General features: G+C 37.3%; 2 protein-coding genes across 3 annotated transcripts; both read right to left on the bottom strand.

Annotated features, from left to right (window-relative positions):
• Positions 1-186: 186 nt before the first annotated feature.
• tmem147 (transmembrane protein 147) lies at positions 187-4862 on the bottom strand. The gene is made up of 8 exons (XM_014981097.2): positions 4766-4862; positions 4095-4197; positions 3578-3647; positions 2490-2555; positions 2185-2321; positions 2014-2098; positions 1704-1825; positions 187-681 (listed from the first exon to the last, which is right to left on the bottom strand). The coding sequence occupies exons 2-8, from the start codon at positions 4169-4171 to the stop codon at positions 561-563; spliced, it is 678 nt and encodes a 225-aa protein (XP_014836583.1). The 5' UTR covers positions 4172-4197; positions 4766-4862; the 3' UTR covers positions 187-560.
• A 639-nt stretch (positions 4863-5501) lies between these two features.
• Positions 5502-14262, bottom strand: LOC106924524 (uncharacterized). 2 transcript variants are annotated; one of them, XM_014998270.2, is made up of 4 exons: positions 13951-14262; positions 6922-7103; positions 6532-6847; positions 5502-6440 (listed from the first exon to the last, which is right to left on the bottom strand). In XM_014998270.2, the coding sequence occupies exons 1-4, from the start codon at positions 13993-13995 to the stop codon at positions 6240-6242; spliced, it is 744 nt and encodes a 247-aa protein (XP_014853756.2). In that variant the 5' UTR covers positions 13996-14262; the 3' UTR covers positions 5502-6239. The 2 variants fall into 2 exon arrangements, with proteins under 2 accessions (XP_014853756.2, XP_014853755.2); XM_014998269.2 differs by lacking the exon at positions 13951-14262 and having other exon boundaries at positions 6922-7430.
• Between the last annotated feature and the right edge of the window lie 22 nt (positions 14263-14284).

Consider the following 14284-nt stretch of genomic DNA (forward strand, 5'->3'; position numbering starts at 1 on the left):
AGTAACGGTCCATAGTACAAATTAATCAGTGCTGTAACTCTGAGTTTAGCCAAATGTTCTTTCAATGTGTTATTTCTGGACTCATTTTTTAACCATAATCTTTTTTGGCAACATTATATATTAAAGGAACTTCCACATTTTTTATCGAACTTCATAACTGATCAAAGCAAAAACTGGAGAACAGAATTAAAAGAAATGTATTTTTTTTATTAAGTGTTAGTTTATTTGTAGTTACATCAATACAAAATTCACATCTTAAAAACAAACAGAATCCAGTCACACTGAAGAAGTATCCTGATGTTGACGTTCGTCCCTTAGCTTCAACTAATTCAGTGAAATGTTGGGTAGAAATGTTACCCAGAAAACGCTCTTTTTCCTCATGGACTCATAACCATTGAAACAAACTGGAAGAACTGGAAGCTGAACCAGTTGGTGGATCATGTCAGTCAACTGTGAAGCTCCTTTAAAGCTTCACAGCTCAGACTCTGACTTATGAAAACCTTTCCTCCAGTTTGAGCCCAGACTGTCAAGGGTTTATTTTATGGCCTGCAGCTTTTTCTTCAGTTGCTGTGAACCAGAGAGACAAATAGGAACAGCGAGCAGAGAGAGACGGCACCGGTCAGGATGGCTTTCACCAACAACACCGTCCAGCTGCCCAGCATGAAGACATGGACAAACAACCTGGGGGCACGAGAGAGATGGATATTAATAAGAAAATAATTTATTACAATAAGAGTTTGGCTGAAATATCTTTGAAATAATTGAGAATATATATATATATATATATATATATATATATATATATATATATATATATATATATATATATATATATATATATATATATATATATATATATATATATATATAAATAAAAAACAATCAGACTTGATCATAAAATGATAAAGCTACACAGTGGTCAACAAACAACCAAGACAAGCTACAAACCCTCAAGTCATTGCATTGTTATATATTTTATGTGGATTCTTTCAAACTAAGGATGTGACAATACATTCCTCTCATGAGACAAGATGAGACATGATCGTGGGTTTGTAAGAACAAGGAAGGAAATTAGCTAAATTTGGAGAAAATTAGAAATCCCCACTTTTCTGCTGACATGAATAGAATTACGGTTTCACAAATCAAAGAAATTGTAATCAAACCACGACTTAGTCCAGGTTTGAGGACGGTGGACTCTTAGCATTCACAAGAGTTAGGGACCACATGATTAGCTGAAATCTGCCAATACCTGAAACCACTTCAAAAAACATGTACAGCTGCCATAATACCATAAGATGCATGAATATGTACAGTGGAAACCCTGACTCGATCAATGTTCTGCTAATAATTTTGAGTTATGTTCCACAGAAAAATCCACAGATAGGATTTCTAGACAAACCTAGTTAAGGTCCACTGTAACTAGGTTTGTCTAATTCTCCAGTGGGCCTAATGCCTAAAAGACGGGGCTTCATCCATGCTGTTGTTACAAGATGTCCGTTTCTTTTGAGACGTTTAGGTCTTCATTCTAGTAACATGTCTATCTACAAGCTTTGAAAAGAATAACCACATATTAATCTTTTTGATTTTAGTTTTTTTTCAGTTTTAAGTATATTCTACTCTAAATGTTAAACCTAATAGTTTTAATGACGATGTATTTGCTTTCCAACCATCTGAAATGCTGACACTTTCATTATGAGACTTACTCTATTAAAAAGGCTTTGTACACACACAGAGCCAGCAGCACAGTAACAGGCAGCCTGAAGGTCTTAGGGAGGTCATATCGGGTGAACATCCACACAACAGCTGCCATGGCGATGTAATGGACCTACACACACAAACACACACCATTATTCAGGTATATAACATCTAAACAAACTCATTGAAAATGTGTGGGGGAAAAAAAAATCACTCCATCGTTAAAAAAAAACAAAGGAATGAGTAATATGAAAAGGCAATCAAGAGTTAAATAGTTTAAATAAAAAGAAATAAGGCACAAGTAGTAAAGCTACTCACCAAACTAATGTTTGAGTCAAAGCTCATCTGGATGTACTTCCAATCAAACTCGATTCCTCTGGCGCCGACCCACAGGGGAAGAAACCTGAACAAACAACAGACATGCAGTTTTTACACAGTTGGGGAAATTTCACAGATACGTTTTCTTCACAGGTTAGTTACGATGCTAACCTCGACATCACAAGCTCTGCCGTTGCCCAGCCCATGGCAGCGACCATGATCTTATACTCTCCTTTCCCAGCATTACGAGACATCACCAGATGGAGACCCAGCAGGTCAGCCAGGTCCACCGTGGACTTCATGAACTCCTGAGAAACAAATAAACACGGCTCTATACCTAGACAAAAACCTCTTTCAGATCTGCACCACTTAAAGTTTTGGGATTAAAGGCAAACCAATATTACCAGGCGGGGGTGTTTATCATTTTGAGTTTCTCTTCTGATTTTAGTTCTACAATAAAAGCTTTTGCTACTCACCCCTACAAAGTCATAAGCACCGGCTCCTCCTTCCCAGGTTGGGAAAAATGTAGCGAGAAAGAGCATCTAAAAAGACAGAAGGAAAATGATGGTAGTAATGATGAAAAGTAAAGATGAACCGAGAAACCAACCGGGAACTTAAAAATCTGACCCTGTTATCTGAATCAGTGAACACAACATTCAAAATGGCTACCACCTCTTGCTGTTACTGGGGGAATAAACTATTTCCAGGATTTGAGAGGTGTGTGAAACCAAAATTACAGAGTAAGAACAGAGAGAGGATGTTTTAAAATGTAAGATGGATTTTCTATGACATCTCTAGTCGTGTCTGAAGGTCTTTATGGTGCAAGAGACTTTCAGCTCATAAGAGAAATACTGAATAGCATGGTAAAGCTGCTCTGTTTTGTTTTTATTTTGATCTGTGAAAGTATGCCTTGTCATGAAACATGCTGAAACTGTACTTTTAGAAATCACAGAGTTGACGATCTACTTTTTCTGTTCAACACAGAGAAACTGGTGTTTGAGAAATGCCAGCTGCATTAAAAACACTAATTACTAATAAAAGACGTAGAGATAAACCGATTTGAAAACTTAGGCCAATGCTGATATCTGTTATCAATATTGCGTTTGTGGCAGATAATCAATATTTATGATACTGTATGTATTTTACTACCCACATGACCAACTCCCCTTCTTCCCTCTACTTACATAAACGAACAGGAGCCAGATGGAAATAAATACTGGTTGGAAAACTTATCAGTCCAGTTTTATCGGACCAATATCAATATGTTAAAAAATACAAAATATCAGCCAAAACTCATATCAGTGCTGATATGTTGTGCATTCCTAAAAAGATGTTAAAATATTGACAAATTTTAAAGATGCTCTGTTTTACATACAATGTTATGTTGCTTCTACTTGAACAAAAGCTTAATAACCACAAACGATAAGAAGAACAAGAGATTTTCAATACATTTCTTTTCAGCGTTTTCAACCCCAAGTATCAGCAATTGGCAAAACAAAAGTTAGAAAAATCAAAATCGATTGGTTCCTCCCTAAATGAAAGCAGATAAGGAAAGCTTCTTTACTTTGCAAAGTTGGACAAACAGGTACGTCGCTCCTGCCTGGACGCATTTCCAGAAAGCATTGTACTCCGAGCTATACATGTGGAACACAAACAGAGTTAGGTGAATTAATCAATCAATAAATCAAATTTTATTTGTATAGCACATTTCAGCAGCAAGGCATTTCAAAGTGCTTTACATAATTAAAATGCAAATATTAATTAGTAAGACTGGAACAGGCACTGAAATAAAAAAAAACATTTTCACTTTATGATGCACCACTTTACAACATGCATGCCGTTAACTGTGGATAATTTGAGAGCACAGCACATAAAAGGATTAAAGGACCTGTATCCCAAAACCTGACATTACTAAGAAGCTTATAAGAGACCGTAAGAGTCTCGGAGCATATGTTACTGCTGCAGCTGAGGGGGGCATGAACCACAAGTCTTCTAATGAGTACACAAAGCAATATAATTCTTATTTTTGTAACTTTAGTCAAGCAGTTGAAAGCATAGAGAATAATAAACGAGATACTCACAGGCCACTGCATTTGTATGTGATGAAGTAAGGGAAATAGGCCAAGGCAAAGCAGTTTCCAAAGTGAAAAAGTGTCATCGCGTCTGTCGGTGAAAATCAGATTCCTGTACAGAGATAGAAAATAAACATCAGAAAATTACAAACACCCATCACAATTCACTCACAATTCCACCTTTAGAGTTAAAACTCTAAAGTACAGTAAAGACTCACTGTTACCTTATTATATTCGCAAATGATAAGATAGCTGAAGCACTGCGTCTGGTCGAGAAACTGGTTTATATAATGAGCAGAGTGAAAGACAGGTTTTTATAATTAATGGATAAATTTACACCCATTTTAATGACCAGTCAGTTACTTCTGACCGTTGATTTAAAACAGGCTGCAATACGAAGACCACAGTTTTTACACTTGACGTGAAAACAACTGAAATGGCTTTCAAAGCTGGGGAAAGAAATGACACAGAAAATGAGTTTAAATGTCTCCAAAGTAAAGTAAAAGAAAATGAAGCTTTCCGCTAGCTAAGCTAGGCGTCCCCTCATCTTTGGGAACACCGAGCTCTTTCAATCTACCATTCCTTTTTCTCAGATAAGCACAAAGTTTCTTTCATTCACTAAACAGGTGGGTATGCCACCTACACACAAAAACTATAAAATATTTAATATTTTAACTTACTGAGATGAAATAGGTGAGTAAATGCACAACGTCGAGCAGCTGAATGACAAGCGGAAGTCAGTTGAAGTCACCCCAAACTACCTCCGACAATAAACTGTCGACCGAACGAAAGGTTCCGCATGAAGCTTTTATTTCTTCCGAGATTTGATATTTTTCACTATTGTCAACTTTTGCAGTTAACTAAGACTTATAAATGGCACTACATTACACCACACACTATCAAAAAATGTTAATATAGAGTAAACACATTTTCAACCTTGTTATTAACTTACAAAAGTAATGTTCAAAGACGGTTAAATGTGCATCAATTTTATTAGAATTTAAAAAAAGTTGGTGGACTGGTCAAATTTATTTTCATTTATTTTCACCAACACTTAATCTCATTTTTGTATCTCTGTGACTGAATCACCTAAACAGGAATGTCATTTATTGCTATTCATTTATGTTTTTATTCTGTATGTAGTGTTTTTGATTTAGTAATATGCCTAATGCAAGTTAATTTTCCTCTTCAAGCAATTGAGGCAGGCTTGTGCACTGGCGCTTCCCAGCAGCAGAAAATTTTCACTGGTCACTGTTGTTTTTTTCTTTAATTCCTTGAATTTGCCAATATTTGTTACATAAATGTTCTGTTAATACTTATAATTCCAAAATTGATTATTAAATTGTCACCAGACTCACCCATCAGAAAGAATCTTCACACATCCAAGCTCATTCACACAAGTATTACTCTATGAAGCACTTTTGGAAGGATTTATTTAATTTTTATCTTTCTTTTGTTCCATTTACCCCTCACACCAGCTTTTTTTCTATCCACATTATTGATTTAGTTTCTGAGTTGAATGTTGATTTTTAAAAAAAATATCTTTAAAATTGTCAGAAGCTTTTCTTTTCATATCTGAATGGATAAATTAACACATTGTAGACAGTCAATAAATATATTGCTAGAAACAGTTGAAAATACAATTAAATTTCATAGATTCTACAATACATCATAAAACATTAGTACATCACAAAGAATAAAATTATGCTACCCTCAAACAAGTAAAGGGCATATCATATTTTAAGTACAATATGTAAATGCAAGTTCAAAACTCTACAGTGCTAAAGGGCAGAAAGCTTCATGTTTTCTTGTTAATGTCTTTGCAAAAGCAGATAAAGTTTCTTCTTTCTGAGCAGTCAGCTGTTATATTTCAACACGGTGCCACAATGTTTCCACTGGGTTAAGCAGCATAACTTCTCATTGGTCCAATGTTAAAATCTTAAATTTAAAATTTTTATCAGCTGTAAACCAAAAGTGACAAAGGTATGAAAACTTTAGAACGTGTAGTTAGACTACGTAATGTATTCTACTGAGCAAACTGAGGTACTGACATACAAGGACTTATCAAAAATATTCAGACTTTTTGGATATGACTGCTTACATCTCTATGTGTACAATATATGAAGACAGAGAGCAGTAGTCATTGTCTAGCTATTATGTTACTTCTTTATAAGAGCAGATGAAGTTTCTTCTTTCTGAGCAGTCCCTGCTGATCCAGTTAGTTGTGTTATATTTGGAGACGGTGCCACAGTGTTGCCACTGGCTCGGACAGTCCGGCAGCATCTCCTGGTGGTCCAACGTCTCTCCGTCCGACCACCACCACTCCCCTCCCAGGAAACGCAATCCTATCCAAAGCTGGTAGACACAAAGCAAATGAAATGAAAAAAAAAAGCTTTCACAATTCTAACCTTGTAGAACAAGAATAAATCTCGAGTGATTCCCAGACCTCCTCGGTGGTGGCTCTGTAGATCCGATCTCTCACATAGCTGAAGTTAGATGAATAACTAACGCTCAAGAGGTCATACTTATGGGTTGCATTTGTCATTTTCCTGCAGTGAATCAGAGCATCCTCCCATGTCTTGGTCTCAGTCACCAGCAACAGATTGTCTTCATAGCAGTTGAAGGGCAGCAGATAGGAGCAAACTGTGCTGTACCACTTTTTAGTTGGGATGTTATAATTGCAACAGCTGTCATCAAATTGCTGACCTGGCACCCAGTTCTTGCTCTGTGAGACATCATCTCCCGTCAGGCCTTCACCAGTTCTGAAACACATCAGCAGCTTAAATGTCTGAACTGAATTAATAGTCATGTTTCAATCTGATACCAGCTCACTCACTTCACATTGATCCACCTCCAGACTGACTCTTGCTCAGGATCCTCGTGTAAACCAATCCAGACATTGGTGTAGCCTTCTTCCTGCAGCCACGTAGTCAGCAGGTTCGGGTCTACTATGTTCCAGGTAACCATGTCTATGTGGTTCATCTGGCAGTACTGTCGTGCTGCGTCCCATGCAAGTTCCTGAGATTGAAAAGTAATGAATATGACCAGCCTAGCTTCCAAACAAAACCCAATCGTACAAAGGAGGAGTATTGTAAACTCAGGACGGCCACTAATCCCCATTTTCAGTTCTGCTGGTACAGAAAGTTAGATGTGTCAGTAGCTGAGAAGAAGCTGCCACTCTCAACACTCTCAATTTATAGCAGCGTACAGAGTGCTGCCAACAGGACACACCTCACCACCACAACATACCAGTGGCACCACTCCCTGCTGGCTGATGAAGGGGAATTATCGCCCTGGTAACTCATTTATACAGTATGTGCCACACTTTCTAGTTTTATAAGCTTGTGTCAACATTTGCTTTTTTCCCAAAATAATAAAAAAATGGAAATCCAGACTAAGTACAGCATACTTCTATGGTTGTTTGATTCAAATTTGATTTGTATTTAATTCAAATTGTCTTGTTTGAAGCAGGCTCCGAGTTAGTGTGCGGAAAACCTGACTTCAGGTAATTTGAAAATGCTAACTACCCCTGACTATGTTGATTTAACTCTCTGCTTTAGTTTTGAAGGGATATTTGAAATATTAAAAGCAGACAGGGCAGCTGTGAAAACCTCAACATGGACTAGTTCAGTTGAACTTTGTGGCTCCCAAATAAAGAATAATTAAATTAAAGTTTGATTGTTGATTACCCAAAAGCAGGGAGGAGGTAGGCAGGAGTGTGGATGCAGCAAAATAAGAGTCTGAACAAGAATCAAAAAGTTCATCAACTAAGAAAAAACATAGTGCAAACTGATCGTATTGTTTAAGTAAGAATCTGATAGTTTTTAGGTAGAGCAACAGGATGCAGTCAGTATAGTGAAAGAGGAATTTGACAAGCAATGCATGAAATAAATGAATAAATGTGGAAGAATTAACAATGGTTGGATGGAGAAGGAACAACTGGGTCAGCAGGCCTGGAGACACAAAAGGTAACAACAAGTAAGTTAATTTCTCCTGCTGAGTCTCATTCTCCTCTGATTTAATGCAAATGTCACGACTTGGGTACGAGGAAGGCAGGTAGAGTAGATGCAGTAAAGTAAAATGCAATAAGAAACTAGAAGCCAGGGGAAAGTACAATGCAGGCTTCATGTGATAAACACAGAAAAACATGAAAAATCATAAAGCAGGAATCTAGTGGATAACTGGAAAGGTAACAGGATGCTAAGGAGATGTACTGAGAGAGAGGTGATGACTGGGATAGGATCCTGTGACTGCAGATTGACTGATGCTGGGGGCGTGACAAGTACAGAGGAAAAATGCACTGCCCTGCATGTTTTTCATGCTCCCATGCTTGAACACACCTGAATCATTTTAAGTGGCCGTTTTCAGGGTCCTACAGAACTCTGCGACAGCTCAGGAGATCGTTTGACGTCGTTGCGCCGGCGCTCGGACTGACATCAAACACATTGGGTTTATGGGAACACTGTGATGAAAAACAAGTCCTAAAACAAATAAACTCAACCAAATTCACTCCTGTGATGGTCTGTAGAAGTCCGAGTTCCTTCGCATTTGATTCAAATGTTCTGTATTCAAACTAGTCTCTGTGCTTAGATGGGCAGGTCAGGCTACATGTAAATGGCTGAATTTGAATCATGGTGCTATAGGATTATGAGCCAACCACATTGTCTCTTGTTGGTAAAATAATATCTATAAAATAATAAAGTCTTGGGTGAACAATTGTTCAAATGAACGATTTAGTTACAGGCGACATAGAATTTCAATAATGAAATAATGGTTCCCGGTTTAATTGTTGCCTTAAGAAGTCATTAACACCAGTGACGTGCGGTCAGGGGAGGCAGGTGAGGCAGAGCCTCACCTATCGTCATGGAAAAATAATAATAAAGTCATTTATATTGCTATTTTCACCCTGTGGTTTGTACTATAAAGTCCCTATTTTTTTCTTAGCTTAACCAATTCTGATGATTTATTTATTCAAAATCGCTGGATTTTCGCATTTTCCCATTCAAATGCTCAGAAGCGAAGCCGGTGAGACAGCAGCAACCTCTCGCTAACTGCACTGGCTGCCATTCTATGGGAGCAAGTTCGTTCTGTCTGTATGCCAGCAATAAAATGGCAAAAAAAAACAAACAAAAAATACATTTAATATATGGACTGATTTTATGTATATAATGTACAGTGTTTTTTGTCACCAACTGTGTGTGTATCGTGTTTTGTGTGCGGAGGAGCGATCAGAAACGGCAGAGAACAGACTCGAGGTGAGGCAGGTAGTTCTCTTGCCTCATCGCTGGGGGCGCTCATGATCCCAGATATTGTGACTCCACAACTGCAGAGTAAGACACAGTCATGCCGAGGATAGACTTGGTTTTGCATGAACGGATATTTTTGTGCAGAATTAGGTGCATGGATTCCATTGATAAGTAAAGGTAAGACAGCAATAAGATGTTTTTGTTTAGTTTTTTTTAATGAAATGTGAGTTTTGTGGGCTACAGTTTATATGTCTAAGTAATTCAGCAAAGTAGAAGCGGTAGCTAATCTAGTGTTTTGGTGTTAAATCCTAAAACATGAAGCGACATTGTTGTAAGTTGCTATGGCAACGAGTCTGCGTGTAGCTTGGCGGATACAGCTACACGCAGTGCTATGATCCTTTGCTGTGGATCATAGCACGAAATTAATACATTAATTTGCTGTGAATCATAGCACGAAATTAATACATTAATTTGCTGTGAATCATAGCACGAAATTAATACATTTCTAAGTTTCACTGAGTTAACGCGGCTATGTAAAAGATTAGTCTTTTTTGCCCCCCAGCGTTGTATGCCTGCGCGAAATTTCCGTACGTCCAATAACATACATGGTGTCTATATAGTCGTAAGTCAGTGCCTCACCAGCAATAAATCTCTTTGAATTGGCCAATAGAAACGGGTATCAGCAATAAAACGTTTTTCTCTGGTAATTGTAATTTAAACCCAGCACAGGACATCTGTTTGTTCCCCAAAATAAACATTTCCATCTTTGGTAAACTTTTTCCCACCGACTCTATGAATTAGCCAGTAGAAACAGAGACAGCAATAAAATGTTTCTCTCTGGTAGGCACAATTTAAACCCAGCCAGAACATCTGTTAATATGTAAAAATCAACATTTCCATCTTTGGTAAACTTTTTTCCCACCGCCTCTATGAATTAGCCAATAGAAACAGAGACAGCAATAAAATGTTTATCTCTGGTAGGCACAATTTAAACCCAGCCAGAACATCTGTTAATATATAACAGAAAATAAACATTTCCATCTTTGGTAAACTTTTTCCCACCGCCTCTATGAATTAGAATAGAAACAGAGACAGGTATCAGCAATACTCACTAATTTCAAATAGTTCACTTTTTATTTTATTCTAGTTGTTGCAGACTCAACCTAAATAGATTAACTTATAAAGCATTTTTTTTTATTTTTTAAATCCAAAAGTTCCTCCCACTTGTTTAAGATGAGTACAAACAACAAGTTGATGAGAATTAAATTAAGTTCACTTGAACTCTTTTATGAAGCAGAATGTTTTATTTTACTGTGAGGAAGGCCGGAGTCTAGGTTTAGCAGATGGCTGGAGGCATCTGACCCACGCTTAAAACTCAGTACATGTTTGCTCTATGGCAAAAATTTGGTAAGATTAAATTTAGTCTGCTAAAGAAAGTCAGACGGTTCATTCTCCACTGTGAGAAATCTCTTGAGGTAGTCAAGTTTCTTGTTTGTTCAGATCTTGCTAATCATTTCCATAGTATGATTACTAATTAACAGTTGATTCTTTTGTGTCTAGAGGCTATCTAATCATTCAGTTCACAATTGAAGTTTTATTATTGGGATTCTGCAAATTGAATATTTTCATAGTCATTCCTTTCATACAGTCTAGGCTCCCTGAAAAGGAGAAATTATCTTTCTGAGAAATATAATTTTTATTGCTCTGAGTATCATGATATTTTACTTAATCTGACTGATATGATCTTCTTGAACACATACTGATGCTTCACATTGATCATTTATAAGCTTATCAGTTACAAGAGGTATACTGTCTGTTAGTGAACATTAATGAGCAGGTAGCATCATTAGCACCAAGGAACAAAAGCTGTAGATAATTTTAAAGGTAACAAAACAATTTGCCATGTTGTGACCAACTCTTGGAGCCTGGTTGTATAGTGAGAATGTTTCATTCTTTAGGTAAAGTGTACCAATAGCAAACTTAGTCAGTGTTATAAGTTGGGCCAGGTGTCAAAAGATGCAAGTCTCTGTGAGAGGGGGTACTTGAGAAAAAAAGCACAGATCCACTGATTGAATTGTTGGTTGATAGCCAGCATATATTTGAATTTGTGCAACAAACATTGAAATAAAAGAAAAAACTACATTTCTTTTGTTTGCATGTTTTCTCTTTTGCTGCGCATTTGCACCTGTCGGCCACCGTACCATTCAGTTTGATAAATATTTACACAGAGCATCATTCAATAAACCGATAGAAATCCAAGTGCTCACATCAAAATATAAAATCTAAATAAATTATACAAATTGTATTAAATATACAGACTTATGGTTCTCATTGATAATTTCTAAGTTTTAGTAATGGGACCTTCAACAACTACAGGTTTACTGTATTTTGTTAGTGAACACACTTAAGCATGTAAGTAATGGATGGAGAGAAAGAATAATTAGGGCCAAGAAACACAGCATATAAGTCAGAGACAAAAGTTGTGGATAATTTTAAAGGTAACAAACAATTTCCCATCTTGTGAGCAACTCTTGGAGCGTGGTTGTGCACTGTAAAAAATCAACAAAAAAACTTTCAACATTAGGGAAAGCTGAAAGATAAATATGAGTAGCCTCACCTAGTCCTGTTTAGTCCCTTTCACATATTCTTAAGAAATAAATTTACAGATGAGGAACTTTTACTGACATATATCACACGAGCAAGTGTGACAGAAAAAAAAAAATCTATGAGTTTCAAATGTATTTGAACCAACCTTTACTATTTTGGAGAAAGCCTGAAAGCATTTACAATGATGTGAGGCCAAATTCTGGAAAGGGAGTGATGTTAGAGTTTGTCTTTCACTTTAACTGCAGAAAGCTAAAAGTTAAATTTGAGTAGCCTCACCTAGGCCTGTTTACTGCCTGACTCATATCCTTAAGAAATACATGTCCAAATGAGGAACATTTACTGAAATGTACCACACTAGCAAGTGTTACAGAAAAAAGCTATTAGAGTTTAAAATTTAAACGACTGTTTTCGGAACGGATGAAGGAAATTACAAACTCAGTCAGCACTGACTAGTCGTGCTACCATAAATAATGCAGTAAAACAGTTAAACTGTTGTTTTCCTTCAGAGGTTTCTGTCCATGCGTAAGCGTGGACAGGGACGGTTTCTGTCCATGCGTAAGCGTGGACAGGGACGGTTTCTGTCCATGCGTAAGCGTGGACAGGGACGGTTTCTGTCCATGCGTAAACGTGGACAGGGACGGTTTCTGTCCATGCGTAAACGTGGACAGGGACAGTAGCTGTGGTGAGCAGGGGCAGGGGTCGCTCCCCTCCACGCTGTGCAGCAGGAAGACAGTTTGTCTCACATAGGCCTGTTTACACATATTTTTAAGAAGTACATGTACAAATGAGGAACATTTAAAGTTTAGTTCTTATAGATTCAGGGGTTTTTGTTGTTGTTGTTGATTGGATGAAGGAAATCACAAATGCTACTTAAAATGTTTTGTACTTTAATTCCCTAAGAGTACCCACACTGAGCACTAGTACCATCGACCCTCCCCTTTGTGAATGTGTTGTACTTTAAATCGTTCACAAACAGATGTCCTGTGCTGGGTTTAAATTGTACCTACCAGAGAGAAATGTTTTATTGCTGATACCTGTCTCTGTTTCTATTGGCTAATTCATAGAGGCAGTGGGAAAAAGTTTACCAAAGATGGGAATGTTTATTTTTATATATTAACAGATGTCCTGGCTGGGTTTAAATTACACTTACCAGAGAAAAACGTTTAATTACTGATACCCATCTCTGTTTCTATTGGCTACTTTATAGAGGCGGGAAAGGCAATTAATGATTAGGGTCATAAATCACTCTATCGATTAAATTTTTTCATAAGGGTGTCCATATGTCTCTCTTGGGACCATTTTGACCTTACATCAGAAAATAAAGTATTTGTTTTCATTTCGTTGTAGTTTCATCCAGCCCTTTTCAGTTTCTACTTGATCTGAATCCAAATTCAGCTGAATTTGAGTCTTGGTTTATTTTTATAGTGTGTTCTCCAGGTTAAGTGTTGCATATGTTTGGCAGAATTGTCTTATTTAAATAATAAGACAATACTGAGGCATTACAGGGCCAGGCATGGGAATGAAGTTCCAGATACACCTAGGATAAACTCAAGGATACAGCCATTCTACAAATTACTCAGATGCTTTTTATGAATTATTTCATATCAATGTATTGTTTACTTAATTTTTTTCTACAGCAGGAGAAACTGTGTCAAAAAAGCGTAACAGACTAAATTTCAAAATGTTGGAAAAACGTATTCTTTTGAATGAACATTTGTGGGGGGGACAAAAAAAGCCACCCCCCCAAAAAAAAAAAAAAAAATCCACAAGCATCCTCATTCTAAACACGTTCACTTAAATTTTCACTTTATGGTACATGTTACATTTAACTGAAGATATGACATGATATATAATGCACAAAAATACTAAGATCAAATCAGTCTGTAAACTACGTTGCCTGTAGGGATTTTTAATGTCCAGCAGATGTCAGTATTGGGTCGAAACGCTACATGACGCCTCATCTGCCCATCACTAGTGATAAGGATCCTGAGGTTATATCTGCTGCCACCTACCGTCTTTTTCTGGTATTGCAGGTCACCTGAGACTAAGGTTGTCATGATTTGTATGATTTGTGGTGGTGAGGATGAACGCTGAGACCCAGTTCATGATGATGAAGATGATGATTTAAGAAGCTCAAACAGTCCAATGCAGGCGGCATGGCAGAGAGAATAGCACACAGCTAATTACTGGTAACAACTGATAGAGGACTGAACTGACGCCAACACAGGATTTAACAAGTTCTACTGTGACGACTGACAGACTGACGCTGACGAAGGCGAGGACCCGACAAGAGTAAATACACACGAGGTAATCAAGGGAACGAGACACACCTGGGAACAATCAAGG

Source organism: Poecilia mexicana, unplaced genomic scaffold (assembly GCF_051168715.1).
Source record: "Poecilia mexicana isolate PSO_F unplaced genomic scaffold, ASM5116871v1 scaffold_16, whole genome shotgun sequence".
Lineage (NCBI taxonomy): Eukaryota > Metazoa > Chordata > Actinopteri > Cyprinodontiformes > Poeciliidae > Poecilia > Poecilia mexicana.

Bases quoted from the DNA above. Each gene is read 5' to 3' on its own strand.
- LOC106924524 (XM_014998269.2), bottom strand. From the start codon at position 7,205: ATGGGGATTAGTGGCCGTCCTGAGTTTACAATACTCCTCCTTTGTACG. The intron at 6,848-6,921 runs GTGAGTGAGCTG...GATGTGTTTCAG, and splicing joins TGGAGGTGGATCAATGTGAA to AACTGGTGAAGGCCTGACGG. The intron at 6,441-6,531 runs GTCTGGGAATCA...TGTGTCTACCAG, and splicing joins ACAGAGCCACCACCGAGGAG to CTTTGGATAGGATTGCGTTT.
- tmem147 (XM_014981097.2), bottom strand. From the start codon at position 4,171: ATGACACTTTTTCACTTTGGAAACTGCTTTGCCTTGGCCTATTTCCCT. The intron at 2,556-3,577 runs GTAAAGAAGCTT...CTGTCTTTTTAG, and splicing joins TGTTTGTCCAACTTTGCAAA to ATGCTCTTTCTCGCTACATT. The intron at 2,099-2,184 runs GTTAGCATCGTA...TTGTTTGTTCAG, and splicing joins GCAGAGCTTGTGATGTCGAG to GTTTCTTCCCCTGTGGGTCG.